The 23,952-nt window shown below is 40.7% G+C and overlaps 2 protein-coding genes across 2 annotated transcripts; one reads left to right on the forward strand and one right to left on the reverse strand.

Moving 5' to 3' along the window:
• Positions 1–290: 290 nt before the first annotated feature.
• Positions 291–20,960, forward strand: chn2 (chimerin 2). The gene is made up of 13 exons (XM_026372440.1): positions 291–865; positions 6,834–6,872; positions 8,504–8,559; positions 10,767–10,798; positions 11,061–11,174; positions 11,343–11,613; positions 16,418–16,501; positions 17,498–17,582; positions 18,639–18,812; positions 19,096–19,173; positions 19,354–19,491; positions 19,586–19,691; positions 19,898–20,960. Exons 1-13 carry the CDS (start codon positions 817–819, stop codon positions 20,067–20,069), a joined length of 1,398 nt encoding a protein of 465 aa, XP_026228225.1. The 5' UTR covers positions 291–816; the 3' UTR covers positions 20,070–20,960.
• A 1,392-nt stretch (positions 20,961–22,352) lies between these two features.
• Positions 22,353–23,850, reverse strand: fkbp14 (FKBP prolyl isomerase 14). Its single transcript, XM_026372463.1, has 4 exons — positions 23,548–23,850; positions 23,125–23,276; positions 22,905–23,032; positions 22,353–22,793 (listed from the first exon to the last, which is right to left on the reverse strand). The coding sequence occupies exons 1-4, from the start codon at positions 23,742–23,744 to the stop codon at positions 22,635–22,637; spliced, it is 636 nt and encodes a 211-aa protein (XP_026228248.1). The 5' UTR covers positions 23,745–23,850; the 3' UTR covers positions 22,353–22,634.
• Between the last annotated feature and the right edge of the window lie 102 nt (positions 23,851–23,952).

Consider the following 23,952-nt stretch of genomic DNA (forward strand, 5'->3'; position numbering starts at 1 on the left):
ATCTGGGGGCTAATTACACATCTCAATGACATCTCTGCAGAGTGGATGACAGCGTGCTACCACCTTAATAAAGTCCAATACTCTACATTAGAGACTGTTGAGAACCTCTTCAGGAGAAGCCCAGCAGATGGCGTAAAAGCGCAGACTCTTAACACAACATGCGTCCATCTGATGGAAACATGCAGCACCTGGACCGTGTAGGTGAGCTGCGTGAATCCTCTTGAACTGTGTGGTTCGAGATTAAAGTAACATCCGATTTGAGTTTTACCAACTGAAATAAAGTCGTCTTTCTGGCTTCTTGTGCCATTTTGGGTTGCTTACATCTGGCAGCCCCGCTCCAAACTTTCACTTTAAGAAGGCGTCTACACTGCGGTGTAGTGTGTTTATTACAATCCTTAAAGTGGCACATGGAAACTAGAGCTGATCTACATGGCGCAAGAGCGAAGACCTGCAGATTGTGTCCACTGTGAGTGATTGATCCACGGAGAATATTCCTGTGCACCATCTGAGGGTTTTTTTTTTTGTTTGTTTGTTTTCTGCTGTGGTGGCAGCACCTTCAGCGTCTGCGGCACCGTGAGCTCCTCACCAAGGCGCACAGAGATCCGTGGGGCAGGATCGGCGGATTCAGACGGACGTGTGGTGGGCAGGTGGGCTGGTGGGGTGGAGGGGGGGGGCGCAACAAGACATGATAGTCACCGGAGCAGCCGCCAAAGGTGAAGCACTGGACCGGGAGTGAAATGGACTCACCGCCGGGGACGAGCTGCTGTGAGCGCACCTTGGCCAAACGGGAGTAAACGAGTCGAGTCAAGGGTTGGGATGGCAGCATCCAGTAACTCCAGCCTCTCAGGTTCATCTGTGTCCTCTGGTAAGAGTTCCCATAACACACTGAGATTTCTCATTTTTAATAATAATAATAATAATAATAATAATAATAATAATAATAATAATAATAATTACATTTCATTTAATGCATGCATGTGTGCTCTTGAAATGTGTGCCTTTATTTAGCTGGAAATAAACTTTTAATTCTATTGAATAAAGCCAGTTCATCTATAATATAATCCCCTTAAGCACATGCACCAGGAAATCTCTTATTTCTTCATTAAACTCTGAACTTTCTGTGAAGCAGTAGAGGCAAAGGATGCCTTTTGTGTGCAGAGGGATCATGAGGTTGTGAGATGCAGTCAGTATGACGTTGGGTTTTGATGTTATCATCAGATTGCCAATCATCTCCACAATTCCCTTATTGACTTTCCACTTGGCTTGCTTTAAGGATTATCTTTGGCCTGTGCAGTCTACAATTTGCCGAGCTAGTGTGTTTTCTGACACAGTAGAAATCATGATATGCCACAAACAAGGGAGATAATACAGTTACAATACATAGTTCAGCGATTAGAGCTTATTATATAAGGTTAAAATGTGAATTTCAGGGTTCAGTTTTCCGAGAACGAGAACAGAAAGTGAGGTAGCAGATGTTCAAACAAACCTCGAATGAAATGGCACCTCCATGTTTGTCTCTGTGTATATCTCGCTCTGTGTTGATAAAGCGTGTTGCTCATGTTTGCCAGGGTATAAAGTACAAACTCCACTATCACGTTGCTGTTTGATGCGGAAGCTCCACCAACAACCAGAGGTGTGTGAGAGAAAGCAAGAGAGGGAGTGTGTGTGTGTGTGTGCGTGAGTGGAGAGACTGTTTATAAAACAACATCCTCAGCACTTGGGTTTGTATTTGCTCTTTCAATATTTCACTTTCAGCAACAGAAAGTCACATTGAGAATACGCAATGATACTTTTTCCACTAGCGAACAGACAAAAATGTAAATTAAACACTGCATGGCAGCGCTATAGGTTTATTACAGGGTGAGGATATAGCTTTGTATATATACAACGTTTTGTTTTACTTACTTGCTCTCTCTGCATCCCAACCACACCACAGAGCACATTTCCCAAGGTACCGACCAGTGGGAGGGACGTGCAGTCATTTCCAAGCTGATACTGCCTGTGGTAACCACATGCTTCACAAAGCATTATCTCATGTGTGCGTTTCAGAAAGCAGCGGATTTACAGTTTGACCACTGCTGCTTTAAGAGGAAAGTCTTTTCTTTCTGTGGCATGGGAGGGCTGTCATTACTGTTGGGCTCTCAATATAATTATCAGAGGTTACAAGCTGCTCCACTGCCAGGGATAGAGTGGTTGTCACAAGGGTATTATTATTTTCATGCAGAGCTCTTTGGCAGTCAGACACAACATTTGAATAATCTTGTCTGTGAGGCATATGACTCAAAAATGAATCTCTGCTTGGTTTTTCCCTCCACATTACCTCGTCCATTCTGGCTGCAAGCAAAGTGTTCTTGGTGTAGTGATTTCTGCTGCTTCGTTTGATAAGTCTATCCACTACTGTTGTTGTAGGATGCTGGGGAGAGAGTGTGTGTCAATAAAGTTTATTCAACAAGTGGCACTTATGGCAGCATTTCGTGCTGAGGAATGATCTATGATAGTGGTGAGGGTAATAACATTATGGAAGCAGATATTGATTTGTTTTTATACCTTTTCGTACCTGTAAATTATTGCGATAAAATGGACTTACACAAACCACCTAGTAATGTGTAGACTGCAGTGTAAATACTGTGTAATCTGTAGGAGCACAGGCCAAACATAGCAGACGCGTGATGTATTTTTGAGGACAAATGTGAAAAATTGACAGAGTGAAAGAGTTGCAGCATGATTGCAACATTCCTGTCACAATCTCTTTCTTTCTCTGGAAAGATATTTTCTGGCTGTTCTTGTAGATCAGGGAGATTCCTACACATTCTTGGCATAGACGGGCATGGAAGCGTGTACTGTACCAGCAGCACACCATTTGCTAGATGGCTCCAGGAAATAAAGCTTTGAAAATAAATTGAGGGATAGAGCACGAAAGTATGCCTTCTGCTTCAGGCCTTAAATGACAAAATTGGTCAGGGAGGCAGAATTACAGGCATGTATTACTGAGAGGCTGTCTGCTCAACACGAGGTTTTTGGCAAATGCAGCAGTTCATCTCCAAATGTTTCCATTACCTTTGGTTCTTGTGCTTTGTGCAGTGTAAATCACATTGAACTAGAATCGTGTCATATGTACTGACTTACTTGAATTATCAGCATGTTTTACAGCATTCGCAACATGCAAAGTTAGTCCCCTAAGTCATTCAGTTTCCCTCGGGGTGTGCAGCCCAGCACCACATAAACACACTCCAGAGAGACACCCTCATACCTGTCACATGGTATCTTTCCAGCTCTAAGACAGTGTTGAAATGCTTGTTTTGGACCAGTGTAATACACAGATGGTCTCCCTGCTGCTGCTCTGCTACATCCCACTGACTCTGTGTGTGTGTGTGTGTGTGTGTGTGTGTGCCTTTTCTTGTGGGGCTGTATGTATCCGTATCCGTGCAATCAGTGCTCTAGTCCAGAATGTGTTATTTCTATGTGAATGTGTGTATGTTTAGGCTTTCATTTTTCTTGCCAAGTTAATCAAATGGCCAAATCGTGCATAGCCGCACTGAAGTCTCAAAAGGCCCTGCTAAGCAACTTTGTAAAAGAATGCATTAATGTGATACTCCTCAGCTTTAGACAGTTAAATTGGGGTAATTTGACATTATTTGGAAAGGTTGCACATCTAGGAAGGGCTTCGGAGGATAGGACTTCTGCTTCCAGGACAGCTAAGTATTGAGCATGAGGCATGAACAAACAACGGTTAAGCACTGATAACACAACAGACACGTCTGTGTAGCGTTGTCTAAATCGTGTCGATACCACAATGTCAGATCAAACTAAAAGCATTCCAGTGGACTGTGAAATTAAAATTTTCTTCACCTCCTGTGAACGGCTCCTTCAGTTCTAGCAGAAAACAGAATACACTAAATAAACACAGTACAATGCTGGAGGTGAAATATGTGGATGCGGAGCATCAATACTGACTTGGTCATCATCATTGTTCTGTCAAGGTCATGAATGACCCTCAGGGTAAATGTTACCAGGAGAGTCAGGCAGCACAAAGACTGCCATTATTTACTGGCACAGTCATAGCATGGAATGCACCACTGCAAACTCACACTGTAGATCTTAGAAACATGGGACAGAAAACTGAAATCAACCAGTCTTGTCATGAATACTGAGTCATGATTCCATTAGGAGACCTGCGCATTTTTCTACTATTTCGTACAAAAAAAAGAACAACAAAAATAAAAATGTAATACCGAAGGTGATACTGAAAACAACCATGTTTTAAGATGTGTGTATGCAGCAGGAGACTTGTAGCTGCTAGGACAGAGGTGTGTCCAGTATCTTTCAGCACATACGTGTGATGCAGTGACAGCTGCTCAGCTTGCAAGACACTTTCAAGTGTTTGCCGAAGAGCCCTGAAGTCAAGTCCAGTATTAATTAGTAATCTGTAGTGAGAGCAGAGGTCTTGTGTCACTGAAGTTTAGCAATACTTTTCTTGGTCTGACAGACATACAGAAAAAAAATCCATCAAACACTCACACAAATATTTTTTGCACAGGCACCGAGTGTACAGCAGACAATATCTTGGGGAACGAGTCTTAGGTGAGCTTGATCTTCATTCATCACATATTCTCTTTGTCACTAAAGCGAATGCCCGCTGGTAATTATTGTATTGAATGCCTCTCACTGGTGTGTGATGGAGGGCAACACAATTAATAGCTATCTCTTCGGGGGAAGAACCCTCTGGCTTCTCCAGAATTTTAAATTCTCCCTGATCATCAGACGCCGCCCAAATTCCAAGCTACTTAGAAATTCTTTTTGATGTTGTTTGGATTTCTGTGTGTGTTTATGCGCGTGTATCTGCTTGTGCGGGCTTTGAGTGGGTACGCACAGTGTGTGTATGTGTGTGTGTGTGTGTGTGTGTGTATGTGTGTAGAAGTGTTTGCATCACCCTTAAGAGCTCCCTTCTCTTAGTCGAGGCTGCTGCACAATTCCATACTGAAATGCCATTCGTCATTAAAAAGAATCAGACTGAAAAGAGAATATTTGGCAGCCGACCAAATGAAATCCCGTTCTTTTAACAGGCGCAGTGGCATAAATCTTACAGATTGTTTTACCAGTGACAAAGCTTCAGCGTTAGGACAATACGTTTTCCAAGGCAGCTTGGCCACACATCAGCAAATGGAGCCTGAAGGCTATTTAGGTGGATGTGAAGCAAACATTCGTTGAGGGGCTGTGGCAACAACATTTACCATTAAACACCCACTTTCCAGCTGAGATGTTTTCAATCATTTACATAATTATTCAGCTTTTTTTTTTATTATTTGCACTTATTTATCTTGCATTTATAATAGAGCCTGTTCTTTGCATAGAAACTGTGCTATGATGATGAAATGCATACACTTTATAATTGTGCAACCAGCGTCCAGTGAAGCTCCTGTCGCATTGAGAGGAAATATCCTGACTGTCTGCTCTTTAAGTCAGTCGAACAAATAAAAACAAAGCAGGAATATGCTGTAGAGAAACCTTTAGTGACACTGTTTATATGAGTGCGTTTTACAACTTCTCTGACTGCACCTCAGTTCCCACATCCAACAAGTGCTCACTAGTTTTCCTTACCTGTTCCCGTTCCCCTGTCAGGTGTGTTTTATTTCTTTCCCTCTGGCCAGAGGGGTGTGGTGAAGATCTGCTGATGAGAGCGAAGGAATGTTTTAAACGAACGACATGTATATTCTGGACCGGCATGACTCATTATGCAATCAGTCGGTTGAATGTTTCAGCAGTGGTGCCTGGAGTTTAATGAGACATATTACATATAACATCTGAAGAGCAGATAATCATTTCTTATCATAGCAGACATTTAGTTCATTTGTCATGTGATAGCTGTAGACTGCCATGACTCACACTTTATGATTGGGTCCTCACCATGTGAAGAGCATCAAACTTACAAAAGCGTTTTAAATATTTATGACACATTGACATTTCTGTAATTGTGTCAAAGGCTACTATAAAATTTCAGATTACAGTTGTGTAATGAAGCATTTATATGGGTGTAAGTTTAACTCATGATCTAACAAATAAATTCTACATTCTTATGTCCAAGTTAGTATAATAATATTAAATATAAATGTCCAATTTATACGTTTTATTATCATTATTCTGAGTAAAATACGTGCTCAAGAAGTTCTTGCAGTTTAGGTACAGTAGCAAATTTTGTCACATTTTTGACTCATTTGGTGACACGTTTTATTACAAGTCATCACTTTACCCAGTAATTACTACAGTAAGTTGCTACAGGGTATTTACTCTCCTTCTCTTTTAAGCTAATATACTGCACTGAAGCGGCACGCTCCATCATATATTCCAGGAATGTGTTCACATAATCATAAATCAGTCTCTATATTTCCCAGAGGAAAGTCTTGCTGCGGGTGGTGAATTGTAGATTGTATTTACTTCCCTTAATTTTGATTGGTGTGTTTGTACTCTGAATATAATGTCACAGAAATTGAGGTCTTATGTCTTCAGGACCCTGTCTGCTGGTCATATAAATCCGGTATGTGACAACGCAGTGTTTAGCAGCATTTGCAAACATCTGTATTGATTGTCCTTGAAGCAGAGACACTGATTAGAGGTGTATTCACTGGTGTATCTCAAGAGGCAGCTGCACAGAGTGAAGCCACATGCATAATTATAACAGAGCGATAAACAACAGTGACTTAACTGTGGTGAAGGGCTGAGTCTCTCCACTGGGAATGGGATAGAAATGGAGATTTTAATTAGAGAAAATAAGGAACGGTCTATTAACACCACTGTGAGTTCATAACTAAATCCTGCTTTATTTTTGTGTTTTGTAGACCCTGAGGATTATCAACCACCCATATGGAAGTCATACTGTGAGTAGTTCAATTCATTTTATATTCTGATTTGAAATGTTTTAACCTGTCTTTGGCCTTTGGTGTGTTTCTTCAAATAGCAACATATTAATTGTGTCCTATAAATAACAAAGATGTGTTTTCTATACTTGGAACTAGTTGGGTTTTATTATACATGGTTCAATTAGATATGCTGCAGTTTTCCAAAAAAGCTCTGCACAAGCACAAAAGGCACACACTGAAACATACTCGCCCACACAACCCCGTTCACACATGGATAAATGCAAAGCAGCATGTTTCTGATCTCTGAGTAAAATAGGTTACCACCACAAATGGTAAATAAGATTTTCTACCTGCACAGAGGCTCAGCTGATACAGTGTCCTCAGACCACCCTCCTCATTATACAGTGGTTTTATCTAGTGGAGAAATGGTTCAACTCCGCAGCCGCTTTTTCTCAAAGCTGATCAAAAATATTTTTCCTGTTATTAAATGTCTTGTGTATTTCTCAGTGTTTCTCAAGTCTCCTCTCTCCTCCTGACTCCTCTGGTCCTCTGGTGAGGTATTTTTAGAGCTGACTGTGTCACAGGAATGGATAATGTCCAGATCGTGCTGGTTGGCTTAAGTCAACCTGACAAAACATGAAAATTCACAGTTAGGAGTCTTCCTTCCCCTGCCTGGAGAATCTGCTGCAGTGAAGACTTAGAGCAACCTCACACAGTGATTTCTTTCCTGTAGTGTAGTAGTGTTGGTAATGAGGACACAGTTGTAAGTCTTCAGTTTTCATCTAGATCACAACTAGCAGGCTGCCAAGCGAGCTTCTAGGAGCAGCTGCATTATGGTATAAAACAGTAAAGACTGCTGTTCCTTTAATGTTGCAGCATTTTTATACAGAGTCTGGTTTGGCAGTGTCTAAGCTTGTCAAATAGAAGAGACATTGGAGACACGCAAAGGGTTAAAAATTGAATCTGTAGAAAGAAAACACACTCCGGTGCTGAGTCTTCTTGTGTTGTGGTGTTATTTCTGTCAGTTCAGGGAAACAGCAGCAGCATTTTGGCTTCTCTCGCTTTTTAATCACAAATTGTAATGTACTAATTCTGCAAGGCTGCTGAGGTGTTTGCAGTGATTACTTAGCCTACCACAAATCCTTCAATTCCATTTTCACTTCACTGCACTGATTTGCTCCAAGTTCCAACCGTACTTACGTTTGCGTCTAATCCATTTGCAGCACGTCTGTAATTGAAAGTCTAAGCTCTTCTGTTTCAAAGTCAAAAGAAACAGTGAGCAGTTATAAAAGGACATAGGTCTTAATTTGCACAAATGAGTTACAGATGTATGACCTCTGTCATGTAAACCACTGACTGCTTAGCCTTGCATATATAAGCTAATGGGTCTTTTTGTTCCTTGTTACTGTTTTAGTTGAAACAGTGGTCTGAAGCTTGACTAAAGCCTGTTAGGTAGAGCTATTATTCTACATCCACAACAGTCCTGAGTATGAACGCTGCCCCGCTGCCCCTCCCATCTAGTGTCCTTCATCTTAACTGTGTTTTAAAGTTGTTATTCTCTACAATTTACATGTACTTACATCTTGCGCTGAGCTGTGTAACTCAGAAGACCAGACCATATTAATTGACATGCATGTGTTTCTCAACAGTGTACCAGCTACAGCAGGAAGCCCCAAGGCCAAAGAGGATCACGTGTCCTCAAGAGGTCGGTACACCTGTCATCAAATCTACGGACATAAACCAAGTCATTACTCAGCTAATTATTTCAGCACCATACAGTTTCAACCAGTCTGCACAGCATCTTGCAAACTCAGTTTGCACTCCCAGGGTTTTAGCTTGGAAATAATTCACAGAGAAATGATTGAGCCTGGGAGCCGGACCAACAAGTAACCTATGTGGAGTGACTCGCTGCTTCTGAAACCCCCCACATCTCATGAGTTTTAGACGTGTAGGCTAGATAAAAAAAAGTCAGCAGGATCTTCAAGCTGCATGGTTTATTTGCATGGATCATTTCAACTCCCTTTGAAAAGAGAAACATTCATGCTAATAAGACTGTAACTTTGAATATATATTCACTTGATTTGTCTTGCTCAGACATCTGAATATATTTTAGACTGAATGAGGACTGAAAGTTATTCATCATTACTCCCATCACTGGAAGCACCTTGGGAAGAAATTTATTAATGTCAAGTATAAGAAGAATTAATTATTAGAACAAGGAAAAACGAGCAGCAGTAGCAAGTAAGTACACAGTGGTGCTTCAATTTACCAATTTTAATATGACTCCTAAAACTGAAAAAATGAGACCAAACTGTCACTAACGCATGTAGTTATTTTGGAATATGATCCAATTGTAAATATGTGTGTGGCCAACAGACGTGAACCTCTATGATTATCAGTCCTATAGAAGAGAAAATAAGAATCAACGACAACATCTTGACAACACTTATAGACGTGTGTAATGACTTAAACCAAATACATTTCTAAAGACCTTAGCAGACAAGTGATCGAAGAAGGAAAGTTATAGCTCAGCAGACTGGAACGGGTTACTAAAGAATATGGGCTCCACCAGTGAACCATCAGGCAGCTCCTGTACATATGGAGAACGTTTATCACCATTATTACCTTCCCCGGGAGTGTTCGACCAACAATAAGCCAGAAGACTAAATGCTGCACTCTGCATAAGAACCTTAAACCCGTCTGTGATACATGGTGGTGGCAGTATCTGCTTTGCTGCCTCTGGATTAGATTGACTCACCATTAATGATGGAACTATGTATTTGTTGAGTTTTGAATTTGCTGATCTATGAGTTGCACAAACACGTTCTGCAGGCAGGAAAATGTCAAGGTATCACATCTGTGAACATGAGTCACAACAGAACATGAATCATGTTCACAGACAACAACTCTACAGACACAAGTCGAAGAAATGTACGTGTTTTTGAGTGGCTGAGACTGTTTCAGCCTTAATCGTATAATGCTGTGGTAGAACGTGAAGCAGACAGTTCATGTAAGAAAGCCAACCAGCATGCCTGTGAAATGAATGAATGAATTTCTGTTTTGGTTGATTGGTTTCTCTTAGTGTTCCCTCATGGTTTGGTTCATGTTTATGACCTAAATTATTTTCTGCAGAAAATGCAGTCTGCATATAAAGAATATAGGCAGAATGCATAGGCAGAAAAAAAAGGGCTGAACACTTCATCAACGTGTTTCTTTTAGCTATTTGAATAAAACTAATGCAATAAGTACTTGCTACACTTGTTACTGCTGTCACTGAGATAACTGTCAGTCTTCTATTGTACAGCCTACCAGAAATGATGCACGTCTTATCCTGTTTTGCCAGACTATGATGAGCAAAGTGAAAGTTGTGGGCTGGCTATGTGCGATTAGTGGCTACCCATTAATTCAAAGCACAAAATGATGTTTGACATATTACCAAAGCGTTCCCATAAATCCATTATGCTTGTAACTGTGAAGAGGTTTTTCCTGACATCTGTAGTGCTTGTTCCTGTCTTTGCACGGGAAGGGTTGGTGTCTTCAGAATTAAATTGTTCACGATTCATTATTCTCTGTAAAAGATTATGTCAGAAAAAACATCCCTTTATTAGAGAGAATATTCAAGATTGATGTGTTCATGATGACAAATGTTTTCATGCAGCTGGTCATCTTTCACCAGCTGTTTTCTTGCACTGCCTCTAATTCATCTCCACACTCTGTGATTTGGCTTTATGGTTTGGTAGCTGTGAATAGTCAAAGTGGGGGTGGTGGGTGGGGGGCACAGATGGAGATAATCTATCCTGCGGTGTAGAGTCCTTCATCTTTCACACAGGCTGTAAGAACAATTTGCAAAGCCATTTAATTGAGCTCTCATATCATATTGCTCCAGCCAATATTTCTTCTTCTGGTTTGCAGATGGAGAGCAGACCCAAATATTATGGCAGAGAGTGAGTGTGACTTAATTACTGTCATAATATCTTGTACTTTTTTAAATATTGTGCAGAGAATGGCTGATGTATTATTATTGCCTGTTAGATGTGGTCAGAGTTTGTTTAAATGGATGGATGTGTATTGTATAAATGTGTGTGTCTCCTTAGTAATATTGTGAATATGACATCCAAAAAACAAAAATTTGTGTATAGTATGAGTGTAAATATAATATAATTGGACAAAGAGGTTTTTATGCTGTTCTTTTTAAATTTTTTTCAGATTTCATGGTATGATTTCTCGAGAGTATGCAGATGAGCTGCTGGCGGGTGCAGAGGGTGCGTACCTAATCAGGGAGAGCCAAAGACAGCCAGGGACGCACACCTTGGCCTTAAGGTACCAACACCATCAGTATGCAGCACAGAATCCCTGAAAGGTCGACTCTATCAGGAGTCTAGGTCTTGCTCAGTTTCCATTCGTGCTACTCAACCAACTCAACGTCTGCTCATTGCTGCTACATGTCTGAATTCAGCCACATCCTCTCCCTCATGTATCTCAATCTAGGTTTGGGCACCAGACCCTCAACTACAGATTGTTCTACGATGGGAAGCACTTCGTCGGGGAGAAGAGGTTTGAGTCGGTCCATGACCTCGTGACGGACGCCCTCATCACTCTCTACATTGAGACCAAGGCAGCGGAGTATATAGCCAAAATGACCACTAACCCCATCTATGAACACCTTGGTTACACCTTGCTACTCAAGGACAAGACCGTTCACCGGCTGAGCCGTGGACGCACAGAACCACGCAGAGTTACCTTCCAGAAAGACGAAAAGGTACGTTTGCTTAGTGTTAGACTACAGTCTCTGCTACTAAAGCTGCTGCCTCACAAATCTGCTTTCTATTAAAGCTGAAACTATATAAGCTAGTAGGATTTACTAACTTTACATAAAGTAAAATAGTCACAAAATAGAATTTGATCCACACATTTGATGATCAGTTAGTGATTAATTAATGATTGTTCAGACTTTTATTGTAATTGAGTTCACATATAATATATCACATAAATAATAGATGAAATCAAGTCAGCTAGGAGGTCAGAAACATTCTGAAATGTTTTTACTGTATTTTGGATAACTGACCTACTAACTGGTTAGTTAATGAACACAATTTACATATAGATTACTAATTACCATATCAAACGTTTGCCAGTCCCAGCCCTGTCACTGTCATTTTAATGATCAATCAATTGATTTGTTTATCGAGAGAAAAATAATTTGAGGCCAAATTGATAAAGGAATTATTGCTTTAGTAGGTCTTTCAACCAAAATGATTAAAACATTTCCAGCTCCCCAGTGAAGATTTGCTGCTTCTTTGATAGTATCACAAAATTAATAACTGTCAGATTAATGAACATGAAAATAATCATTAGACACAGCCCTAATATACCAGCGCTTATATTAGCGGAGCTGTTGCTTGAAACAAAATTTGAAGTTAATCAAAAAGTGTCCATTTGTTTGTTACTTCGACTCCTTTGAACAGTGGCCCTCAGAATTCAGGGCGCGGAGAAAGGGACAAATGATCCATATACAGGAAATTGAATCAACCCATTAGGAACTTAAAACAATTTTAACTAATATTTTTCCCCAAACAATAATGGACATTCAATTTCAGTAGCTTCATGAGTCACCATGGCAACAACAAATGTGTCCCAGCCGTGCTGTTCCCATCACTTTTTATTCCCCTTGGAAACATTTCCATGTTTTCTCACATGTTTTGTGAAATTGTTGATGTTTTTTTAATTTGCTAGTGTTTTATCTATTTACATGTTTGTACTGAAGTTGCAGTGTGCTAGCCACATGTAATTATCCCAAATTATTTCTTGATTGGATTAGTTTCTTAGCTTGACGGGTGTAATTTATCTCCCTTAAAGACACTGTTATAATATCATGATTTAGATCTGCTTCCATGCTTCTGAGCATTTCCACTACATTTACATTAAGATGAAGAGCTTCTGAGAGGCACTTTGTCCTGTAAGACGTACTGTACGCTATCTCAGTGGCTCCTGGGTGTGTTCACTGCTGCCATGCTTCATTGCCTCCACTGAAAAGTAATGATGACCAAGGGGACTGAGACTTTGGTCTGCCTGCCTTGCATATCAGACACACTGATCTCGGATGAGACACATTGCACATTGTATTCATTGGCACTCGCCGGCTGTTTTCAAAGTCTGTGAATGATTTATCAATGAAGAATGTCAGTTGTCTCACTGGAGAAAAATCCCATGTGTCCCTCCACTAGGTGGCGATGTTATCTTGTTTCCTCTGTCTGGTTTTTGATGATGTTACAGAGTTCTATTGATGATCAGATATATAAAATATATTTTCTTCTTCTTCTTCATGAACTGTACCTTTAGTGTGTGTGTCATTGCTTTGAGGAATCCTTGTCTTCAGTATGTCAACTTGTAGATTGTCAGTTTGACAGACATGTGACCGCCCTGTCAGCGCAAGCATCAGCTGCAGTATTAATATCGTCAGTCTTCAGTTTTGTTTTTGTAACTTGAGATATGAGCCATTAAAGCAAGCCCTTTTGACCTAATGGCCATCAGTCAGTCAGTAGGCCACTGAGCTATTGTGGTTTTAAATAAGCTTAGTGCAGCAGACGCAACTGTCAACCTCTAGGAAGAGTCTAGTGCCCTTAGAAGAGCACCAAGACATATAGATTAGCACACGGTGCTTTATTCACAGTTATGATGTTTAACATTTTGTGGGCTGCAGATTCCAGTAGCCTCCCTTTGGGAACTAAATCTGGAACTAAATGTCAAATTGTCAGTTATGTAAAAATGACTTCATTTTCCTCCTGCCAGATTGTTGTACATGAAGATCTGACTCAGTGACAGCGGTGATGTTGGCAGACTTTGTGTTTGAAATCCACCTGCCAGTCATTTCCAAAAGAAAAAAAAAAAAAAATTCTGTCTGCTGACGTGAGAAGTATAAACCTAGTCTGTGGTCGCTTTTTGAACTTCATATTTACCAATTACACCGTCACACCTAAGGCACCACAGCCACAGTAGCTTCACTGTACAGTCAACATTGACATGCATTTACTCAGTGTCCAGTTAAAGCCTCCACATTGCCATGTCTGCAAATTCTTGTGTAATTAAAATACTCCCAGGAGGTGAGAGGAGGTTTTTGACGCAACCTGTAGATCAACCTCATGAGTTTCCTTCTATTTGCATGTGAAGGAATTTGCTCAGTGGCCAAAACCTCAGTCGCACTCCTGCTGCTACTCACCACACGGGTTTAATCTCAGTTCTCGACAGGCTGGTTTGCCCGCTTACCCTGGAAAGTAGGAAAGAAATGATCGTGTTGTTTGTTAGGATAATTGCTTGTTCTCTCCCTAGAGTTTCTTGCTATACAAATGCAAAAACAACTATTTATGTCTTTAGTTGTAAAATTCAATTATGCTCCAGTACATTTCCAACATTTTAAAAGTGGTTATTTATTTCCAGGCTCAGACCCAGAATAGATCAATTTTCAGTGCTCTGACAAAAGTGCCAATTTCCTTCATTTTTTGAACAATGGACGATGTCTTTGACTGCTGTACCCTTCACAGTGCATCTATTTTTCTATTTGTTAGAGATGTTTAGGGTGTGGGTAGTTATATATCCTGCTGTCCTGCTGTGTCAGTACCCACTGTGCAGTTTTCCCATGATTCCAAGTGCCCCCCTTACAACAGAGTCCACTCAGCTGTGCGTTCACAAAGCCTGGCCAGAATAAAAGAGTCAAGCCACTGAAAAGAAAGTAGAGCTTGTTGTGCGACCATGTTTTGTGTCCTTTCTACGATGCTTTTCTTTAAGAGACAAGAAGCCATCTGCCTGCAGACAAAGAGCATAGCCTCGTCTCCCTCTCTCCCACCCTGCTACCTTGCAAGGCTAAAATATCTCAGCGGTCTATTCCTCATCTGTCCCTGCAGACTTAACCATATAGCGAAATTGTTTGGTCTGGTATGTATAGGTCTTTTCAAAGAATGTCAACCACAAGGGGCAAATAGCTTCACCTGTTCTGTCACTCTGCAGCTATCAGCCGGTGAACTGTTGCCCACAGACAACAGAGACAAAAAGAAATAGCTGGTACACCAATTCCCCACAGCAACTTTTTACTTTGCTCCTGTGCCTGTAAGCTGCCAATCCTTTCATTTTATCTCAGCTTTGCAGTTGCCCTTTGGGTTCTATTGCTCTCTGCCTTCGCCACACTGCTTTTGCTCCAGCTCTTTATCATGTCAGATCCGCTGCTTACGGACTTTCTGACCTCTTCCTCCTGTCCAATGAATCAGCTCAACCTTATTTTTCATGAAGTCTTCCCACAGTCAGACTTGGCTCTTCACTAAAACAGCTCTTTCACATAAAATCTTGAGGGTGTATGTTATTTGGCATGTCACTTGCCGTCAGTGTTGTGTGCCTTGCTTAATTAATTAGAGGAGCAGCGAGCCCTGCCGTGCTGTTTGCTGGTTGTTTACAAGCAGAGCTAATAGGGACAAATTCAGCATGAACATAGCAACAGCCACCCACTGTAAAATACTGTATGGCTGCAGACCTGCAAATGAGCTTCCTATGAGATTTTGCTTGGATTTGGGCACTAGAGGATTATTCTCTGTGTAGGGATTATGGGCAGTAATCCATCCCAATCCCAGTTGATGGTTTGGCTCTGTTTGTCCTCTGAGACAAACGATTGTGATTGGCAGGAGTAGTCTGCAGCCACGGTGTCTGGAAGATCCAGTCTGGACGGCAGTGTGGAGAATTCCACCAGCCGTCTCACATAGCTGGAGGTCAAGATCTGTTTGAATTACGACGACACAGCCTTGTCTCTGTCAGGCCAGAGGATCTCGGGTCTGTCTTTGAACAGGCAAGTGACCCGGTTAAGAGACCAGTGCTAGCTGAGAGCTCCTGGCAGTGGAATATTATCTCTAGTTAAGTGAAGTGGAGTGTGTCCGGAAGCCAGTGTGCTAATGGGAGGGAGCCCTGTGCTGTAAAGAGGGCGTTTGCACTATTGATCCTGCTTTACAGAGCTGTTGAGCTGTGTGAAGTGGTCCTGACAGTACCCGACTGCCCTCACTCTCAACCTTCTGGCCCCTCCCCGTCAGGGACGCTGTCCTCTCACTCCCTCTCCTTTCTTGGTGTTTGAAAGGGGGCCATTGTGTGAGGCACACTTCTGCCTTCAGGCCGCCCTCTACCAGTCTTGTTCTTCCTGCTCTTCTTGTTCACTGCTGCCTCTGGATTCAGACCAGATGCAGAGTCAACCCTGTGCTGGCTGTCATCAGTCACCTTCCTGGGTCAGAAGGGAGTGGAGTGTAGCTACTGCCTCTGCGCTGGGCTGTTGCCGGCAGCGTCCGCTGCACAGCACTCACATCTCCCCTACACACCTTTCCCCAGAGGAGATGGAGAGTCTGTGGGAACCTGACCAGGCGAAGCTGGAGGCTGAAAAAAACAGAGGAGTTATAGGAGGGGAGCTGATAACCCACAAGTCCAAAAGACAGGAGCGAAAGCATCAGGAGCTGCTGGCTCTGGCTCTGGGAGTCAAATTGGGGAGCAAGGGCACTCTTTTATGGAAGCCTATTAAACTGTTGGCCTCCTGTCCACAGATCTCCTCACCTCTGGTGCGAAGGAGTGCCTTGAAAGACACACCAGAGAAGCAGTGCTCATACGAGAAGATCCACAACTTTAAGGTAAGAAGCTTTTTATATAACACAAAATGTTTAAATGAGAACTAAGAGACGAAAAGCTTCATGGCTTTAGATCATTAATACTTAAATAGATCGTCAAATTTTGTCAAACTTAGGTCTCACAGTTTCTTAGACTAATGTTTTAGAGTGATGCGTTTACAGATATGCCTGTTTCAGATGTTAGTGGCATCAGAGACTAGAGTGTGTGTTGTAGGTTAAATGAGAACCAATGCAGCTGACACCCAAATGCACCGAGGGGAACTAATGGATACACTACTTTATACCACAATCCATTAACAGCAAAGCATTGATTTGCATTGATTTGAAAGCTTTTAGTGCCAATGTTATTTTAAACTAGTGCTTTTGTTATTTTAGAGCAGAGTGAAAATGTATTGTACAGCTCTCAGTCACCATACAAGTACATGATACATTACGGGACTATTAGGACAATGGTTCTTTAAATACACAAAAGAGAATTTACGGATACTTTGCCTCTGGGCATCTCAACATTCTTGTAACTGTATCTTGGGTTTCATTTAACAGACAGGTTACAAAGATTGCAGCTTCCTCTTTGAAAAAGAACAATAAGCTCCTACTCACTACCTGCCATATGTCCTCTTCACTCATCAGTCTGTCACTACCTATTCAAAGTACCAGTGGTGTGTGGGTGCACGTGCATGTAGGTGTGGCTCTATTTGCCATCTTATGTGTGGAGCACAAACGGTGTACATCTGTTATTTTGACTTGCAGGCTTGCCTCTGTGCTTGCCTGCAAGTATCCAGTTGCCCAGGAGCAGATGCCAGACACATTATAGTAAATCCTTTAATCTGCCTTGTATATACAAATGCTCTCATTTGGCGAGGGGTCCCATGCACCAGCGTGGGATCAGAGAATAATCTCTACAGTATCCAGTACATGAAAAGGAAGGTTCTCCAGTTTGGTCATAGAAACGATTTGCAAAATGTGGCGTGTGTTTAACCATGTCATCTCTAACTCCAGGTACACACGTTTCGTGGGCCACACTGGTGCGAGTACTGTGCCAACTTCATGTGGGGTCTCATTGCCCAAGGTGTCCGCTGCTCAGGTAACTATACAGTCTGACATCAAAACTGCATGTATTGGAGAACTTAAGTAGTATATGAACAGTGGATACCACTATTCTAATCCTTTTTTTTTCATTTGGTGGGTTAAATATGTTCAGTTTCACTGTCTTTTCCATTTTCATGCTTTAAAGGAATAAAATAAAAATAAGAAATTGAACGCTATTCTCGGCAAGAATGTGCACAGCATTTACATCCTGATGAATGTTGTTGTTTCTCTACAAATAAATCGAATCTATGATAAAAACGCAGGTCATAAACAGATTATGTGTGCTGTAGTTGTTGTTCAAATATAGTAGCAGAACTTTTGAACTAAGTAAGCATATTCAAGCCCAGTGGGGTTTTCAGTGGCTCCCTGGTCACAAGATTCATCCACTGCACACTCACAGTCCTGAAATGGATGTGCACTTTGGAGGACTTGGAAGCTTTCTCTTTTAACAGAGTGTTTGTTGTTGAGACATTTGCCATGCTGATAAGCCAGAGGCAAACACTGGTATCATCAGACACCTCATGTGCTATGGGAAACAGGAGATACTTCTTTGTCCTCTCTCACTCCCTGTCTAGCCTCTGTTTTTGTCTTATCTGCTGCTCCACTCTCTCTGCGAGTACTGCGAGAGTGAGGAACCCAATCACCAGTCCAGCGGTAACGTCGCTCAGGCAGTAAAAATGTCTTTGTGATGAATGATTTCAGTCGGACAACCCTGTCTGCAAGCATGGCTCCTTCAAAGCTGTCATTCCAGGCTGTGCTGCCACACAAGCAGGCATACCTCTCACACACACATATAGCACTTGTAAGCTGTCCAGCATGGGACTAAAACAACAAAAAAAAACATGCTGCTATGTTCACTTTTATCTACCTTTGATGCAGTCCATCGTTCAGCTTAGCTTCAGCTGTGCTGTCTGACAGTGCAGTTTATCACTGACTCTGGGAAGGCTTTTCAAACTGCTCTCTTATGCCTGATGTGATGGCTGTGTGTTATCATCAGTCTGAGACTAATCTCCCTCCCTCTCTTTCTTTATCTCACACTTGCTCTGTGTAGACTGTGGGCTGAATGTGCACAAACAGTGCTCCAAACTGGTTCCCAGCGACTGCCAGCCAGACCTGCGCAGGATAAAGAAAGTGTTTAGCTGTGACCTCACCACACTTGTCAAAGCTCATAACACAACGCGACCCATGGTGGTGGACATGTGTATTCGAGAGATAGAGCTGAGAGGTAGAACAAAATTTCCAAGTTATCACATTAAATGCAATCAGTCACTTTAGAAAAGAGAAAGAAATAATGTTTCATTAAACAATGCTTAACTCAAACATTCATTCTGCTATTTCATTTGGTTAGTTTTCATGGATTATAAATGTCATTCATCTTTTGTTAGAATAGAAGCCTACATTTCTCTGAGGATTTTTTTATGTCTACAGTGCAGACTGGCAGGTGGGGAAGGGATTAAGAGTATAAAGCCTCCCAAAAACTAAGACAGGCTTCCCAATTTTTTGTGCAGGTATGAAATCAGAAGGTCTCTACAGAGTGTCTGGATTCTCGGAGCACATAGAGGATGTGAGGCTCGCCTTTGACCGAGGTTTGTTGACTTCATATTTCTTTGCACTAAGATCTGCAACTCTGAGTTTTTGCTTCATGAGTTCGTAATTTTAATAAGAAACTTAAGATGGGGCACAGCATGAAATTATTATTTATAACTGTGTACAAATATAGTACACGGATATGTGTCAGTCAAACATTTTTTATTTCTTATCAACAGATGGTGAAAAGGCAGATATCAGTGCCAATGCCTATGCAGACATCAACATCATTGCTGGTGCTTTGAAGCTCTACTTAAGAGATCTTCCAATTCCAGTCATTACATTTGACTTGTACTCTAAATTTATTCAAGCTGCAAGTAAGAACTTCTCTTTGGACAAATTCTGTGCATTTACTGTGTTGTTACTACTCAGCTCTACTCTCATACTAATCATTTTTCTATTGAAACGTAGAGATTCCAAATGCTGAATCAAGGTTGGAGGCCATTCATGAAGGTTTGTTGCAGCTTCCTCCAGCCCACTATGAGACTCTACGATACCTAATGGCTCATCTCAAAAGGTTAGTTTTATATATATAATAATTTCTATTTGCCATTATGTCTATAAATTCAATTTATAGACATAACTATTTTGTTTTTTTCTTTTTCTGGGGATTGTTTGAAAAGAGGGCCAGCCTTAATCTTACCACACAACCTTAAAAGAGAAGCCCTCATTGTACTGTTTGTTATTATATCTGATTCTATACTTATTTGTAATATTATACAGGGTGACAACGTTCGAAAAAGACAATTTCATGAATGCTGAGAACCTCGGCATTGTCTTTGGTCCTACGCTTATGCAGCCACCGGAGCAGAATGCCTTGACAACACTGAATGACATGAGGCAGCAGAAACTTGTGGTGCAGCTCATGATAGAGCATGAAGATGTCTTATTCTAAGGACTGAGGCATGCTGGCCTTATAGGAGAAACGAAGGACAGTAATTTATTCTGTCAAATAGGAAATTCAAGCCACCTTGACTCTAATGAAGTTTCCACAAAGTTCTTAATCAAATTGAACTTGAAATGCTTCTTTCTCGCATGATTGTTTTAGTTGAAGTTGGTTTAGTGTTGACATTGTCTTGTTACTGTAAGTTTTGGGTTTCCATACTCAGCCAAGACCATTGTTTTCTATTAGGAAAGGATCCGGTATTTTTGACTACCTACAGTGCTGTTCACTCCTCTCTTAGTTTGAAGACTGTCACTACCTGGTGTAGACTCAGTCATGATGACAGCACTGTGTGAAATCTGCCCCAGGCAGATCATCAATCACTGAAGGACTGGTGCTGTGTAAACCAAGCCTCACAGCAGCAGCCAAGTTAACATTCCCACAGGATGTATGTACATATTCTGATTTTTGTGGGAATGCTGGTTAAAAAATGTATGAAAACAATGTGGTTCCTTTCACTGTAGATAAAAATCAGATCATATAATGATCAGCATTTTGACTGTGTGTGGTAAAACATGAGTTGAGACAATTGGGCGCCAATGAAGCACTTTTTTGCAACAAGTGTAAAGATTTATTTTGTAAAGATGTTTATTTTTGTCTTTTACTCTGCATCATGTTCTGTCACAATAATATATACTGTAGAAAATTATGTTTGTTGAATTGATGTTTAAATACAAAAGTGTTCACAAGAGAAAAAAGTCAGAACAGTGATTGTTTGTTGGTCTTCGTTTTTTATTCTTGGTGTTGTCAGTGTTGTTTTGCAGACTTCACAATGTGAACAGAGCTATCCTTTACAAATATATGGTCAAATGAGAAATAACCTTATGCCATTTTGTTTTTACCCTTTTTAGTGCCAGTAACATTTTAAATGTGTTAAATGTGGTACTTAAGATTTAACTTCACAATTTGACATGATTAGATAAGAATCCTCTCTACAATTTATCATATATTTTTGTTACGGCTGCAATTAAAAATGTTGATTATCAAATGATGATTTATTATAGGATGTAAAGTTTTAGTTAAGAATATCGGGACCTATTGCAGTTTCTCAATTGTCTTCAGGCTTTTTAGAAATTCAACATGACCTTACCACACAGTGATGGCTGTAAAAGCAGTTCACTGTGAAGATCAGACCCAGTTCTTTGTTAGTGATGACTGGTTAAGGCCTGAAGCACAGTGAATCACAGGTATGTCGTTAATAATCTTTTTTTAAATCTTGTGTCAGCTATTGCCGTAACCTTGCTGGATACTTTGCCCAAAATGCCTTATCCCTTATTCAGTGTCTGTCCAGCTATATAACATTCCCAGACCTACCGTTTTACCTGTACTTGTGGTCAGCAGGATGGCATTTTGCCATATATCTCATGAACCACAGTGCTGAGAAAAATAGTGGCTGTCTTGATAAAAGGAGACCTAATTCACACACTGACTTGTTACTTTAGTGGTAGTCACTCTTGAAATGTGTTGTTGCTTACTGAGAATGTCACTGCTGTGTCAGCCTATAAAACTAGATTCATTCAATCCTACAAAGCTTTCACTTGTACAGTTTTGATGCTGAGAACAACACAACATCTATAGCACACTGCAGTTTTATGTCTACTGCTGTAATACCAGGATTTTCTTTTCTTTTTTGATTAAAAGTTACAAGTCTGAGAACAAATTTTGCAACCATTGAGCCATTGAGCCTGTCTGGAGTAAGTTAATGGAAAACAGATGGGTGGTTGGCTTTGTGGTCGTACATGATGTTTTTGACATACAGTACAATGAGTGTAATTTAACAGAACTATTAGTTCTATATGGCAAGAATAATGAATGATCCCAGATGAAGAACCCCCCTTCTCTTTATAGATGGTTCCCAAACAGCTTAAATATCAGGTAGAAGCCTTTGAGGAATTTCAGAGTTTCTTTGTGGGAAGATATATATTTTGAATGCAAGTAAAGGAATATGAAGGTGGGTGAAGGCTATGAAAGAAGAACTAGAAAATATTGTGGAGCATTGCAAACAACTGAAACTACTGCTCTTTGCAAAGATTTACTCTTGATAAAAAATAGTTGTACATATGGCTGCATTCCCATGTTGATAAATGTTCTGGTATAATCAAACTGGAGCCACTGATTGTTTTCAGGGATTAAAATCTGTAAGTATGGTACAAAAGTAAAGGACAACAGTGCCCTCTTGTGACTAATGAAGTCATGCACAGAATAAAGCTAGCATCACATCACCCCAGTGCTTAAACCATAACCATAAGTAGTTTTTACACATTCTCTTCTCTTCTTTATTTAAATCTTTTATTTCATGAAATCAATTGTACGAATTTTATGCTGTAGCATAAACATCTCTGTGCTGACATCATCAGTGCATGTAAAATGGAAACTAATACTGTATATATTAAAGTTCAATTGCAGTGTAAAAAACAAGTCATTGAAAGAGGTAAATGTAAAACAGCCCAGTAACGAATTCACGACTCCTCAGTTCATGTCACTATTTTGGGGGGAAATCATGACACAAACAGTCTTTTAGAGCTCATCGTGTTGGTAGATGAATTCCCTTGAAGATATAAAACCATCCTTATCTTCATCCTCATTTTTGAAGATGTCATCTACCATAACTTCATGATGTGTGTCATTAGGCGAGTATCCATGTTTCTCAAATTCCTTCTTTAGGTACTCTTTCACCTGTAGGACATATAGAGAGAACTAGTGACTTGCAGAAATAATACTAAAATATACCTTCAGTAACACAAGACACAAAAAGTGTTGCTTCAAAAGTTACAATAAAAATGACACCTCTTCTCTGGAGAGTTTCCAGTCATCGTTGAGATCCATCTGTCGGAAAGACTCATGCGATCTGGGACCATTCTGAATATCCATGAGCTCAATTTCAAAAATGAGGGTGCTACTTGGAGGGATTTTGCCTGTAAATAAAGACATGTACAAGAAACACAGATTGGTCACAGAAAAAAGGACAACTTATGTAAACCTACCGAAGTACTCTGTGTTACTTTACCTTTTCCTTCCTTGCCGTATGCCAGTGATGGAGGGATGGTCAGCTTCCTGCGCTCTCCAGTACACATGTTCTGTAGACCTTTATCCCAACCCTTAAGCACCTCTTGAGTCCCAAGAGTGAACCACACCGGATTTTTATCTCCTTCTTTGCGGCTGCCAAGAGTCACAGAGAGCCATCACAGTTTTCGCTGAGATACAGAAGTCCAGTATACACAGAGCTAATATTACAAGCATGTACAATAATGGTCCAATAGTTACCATCTAACTATAATGATACATACTGGTGTAGTACAGTGTAGTCCAGCTGTCATACATGATAACAATAAAGTAATACCAAGCAAATACATTCTGTGTGATTCCCTGCTCAAGGAGTAAGTTGCACAGACATGCATGCAGCATTTTAGAGGGTGTAGACATAAGTTACCTGGAATGAAACATGGCGCCATTACTCTCCAAAAATCCATCGTAATGAACAAGAAGCATGTCTCCATATTTTGATTTGCGGTTACACATGAAGGGTTTATGGAGAACTTCAATTTTCACCTCTGGCTCGGGAAGTTTCCTCCCAGTAGTGATCACAAACAGTGAGGGCAATATCATACATATTGAAAAAAGGATCATTTTGATAGAAAACAGCTCCTTTGCACAAAGATTTATAAAAACCTAAACGAAAGCATTCCCTAAAATAAAGTAACTAAAACAGAATGAATGCCAACTACGTGGCATCCAGCTTCAGCAATGAACGCATTTGTTGTTCAGCTGTTCAGCCTTCCTTCTCTACTATTGGACAATTTGACCCCAAGGCACCGCCCTATGTCTATGTTGTCTC

The sequence above is a fragment of the Anabas testudineus genome, chromosome 16 (assembly GCF_900324465.2).
Source record: "Anabas testudineus chromosome 16, fAnaTes1.2, whole genome shotgun sequence".
In the NCBI taxonomy this organism is placed as follows: Eukaryota; Metazoa; Chordata; class Actinopteri; order Anabantiformes; family Anabantidae; genus Anabas; species Anabas testudineus.

Excerpts from the sequence above, each read along its gene's own strand:
- chn2 (XM_026372440.1), top strand. The coding sequence starts at position 817 with ATGGCAGCATCCAGTAACTCCAGCCTCTCAGGTTCATCTGTGTCCTCT. Across the intron at positions 6,873-8,503 it reads ACCCATATGGAAGTCATACT|TGTACCAGCTACAGCAGGAA; the intron begins GTGAGTAGTTCA and ends GTTTCTCAACAG. Across the intron at positions 16,502-17,497 it reads AGAAGATCCACAACTTTAAG|GTACACACGTTTCGTGGGCC; the intron begins GTAAGAAGCTTT and ends CTCTAACTCCAG.
- fkbp14 (XM_026372463.1), bottom strand. The coding sequence starts at position 23,744 with ATGATCCTTTTTTCAATATGTATGATATTGCCCTCACTGTTTGTGATC. Across the intron at positions 23,033-23,124 it reads ATACGGCAAGGAAGGAAAAG|GCAAAATCCCTCCAAGTAGC; the intron begins GTAAAGTAACAC and ends CTTTATTTACAG. Across the intron at positions 22,794-22,904 it reads GGAAACTCTCCAGAGAAGAG|GTGAAAGAGTACCTAAAGAA; the intron begins GTGTCATTTTTA and ends TATGTCCTACAG.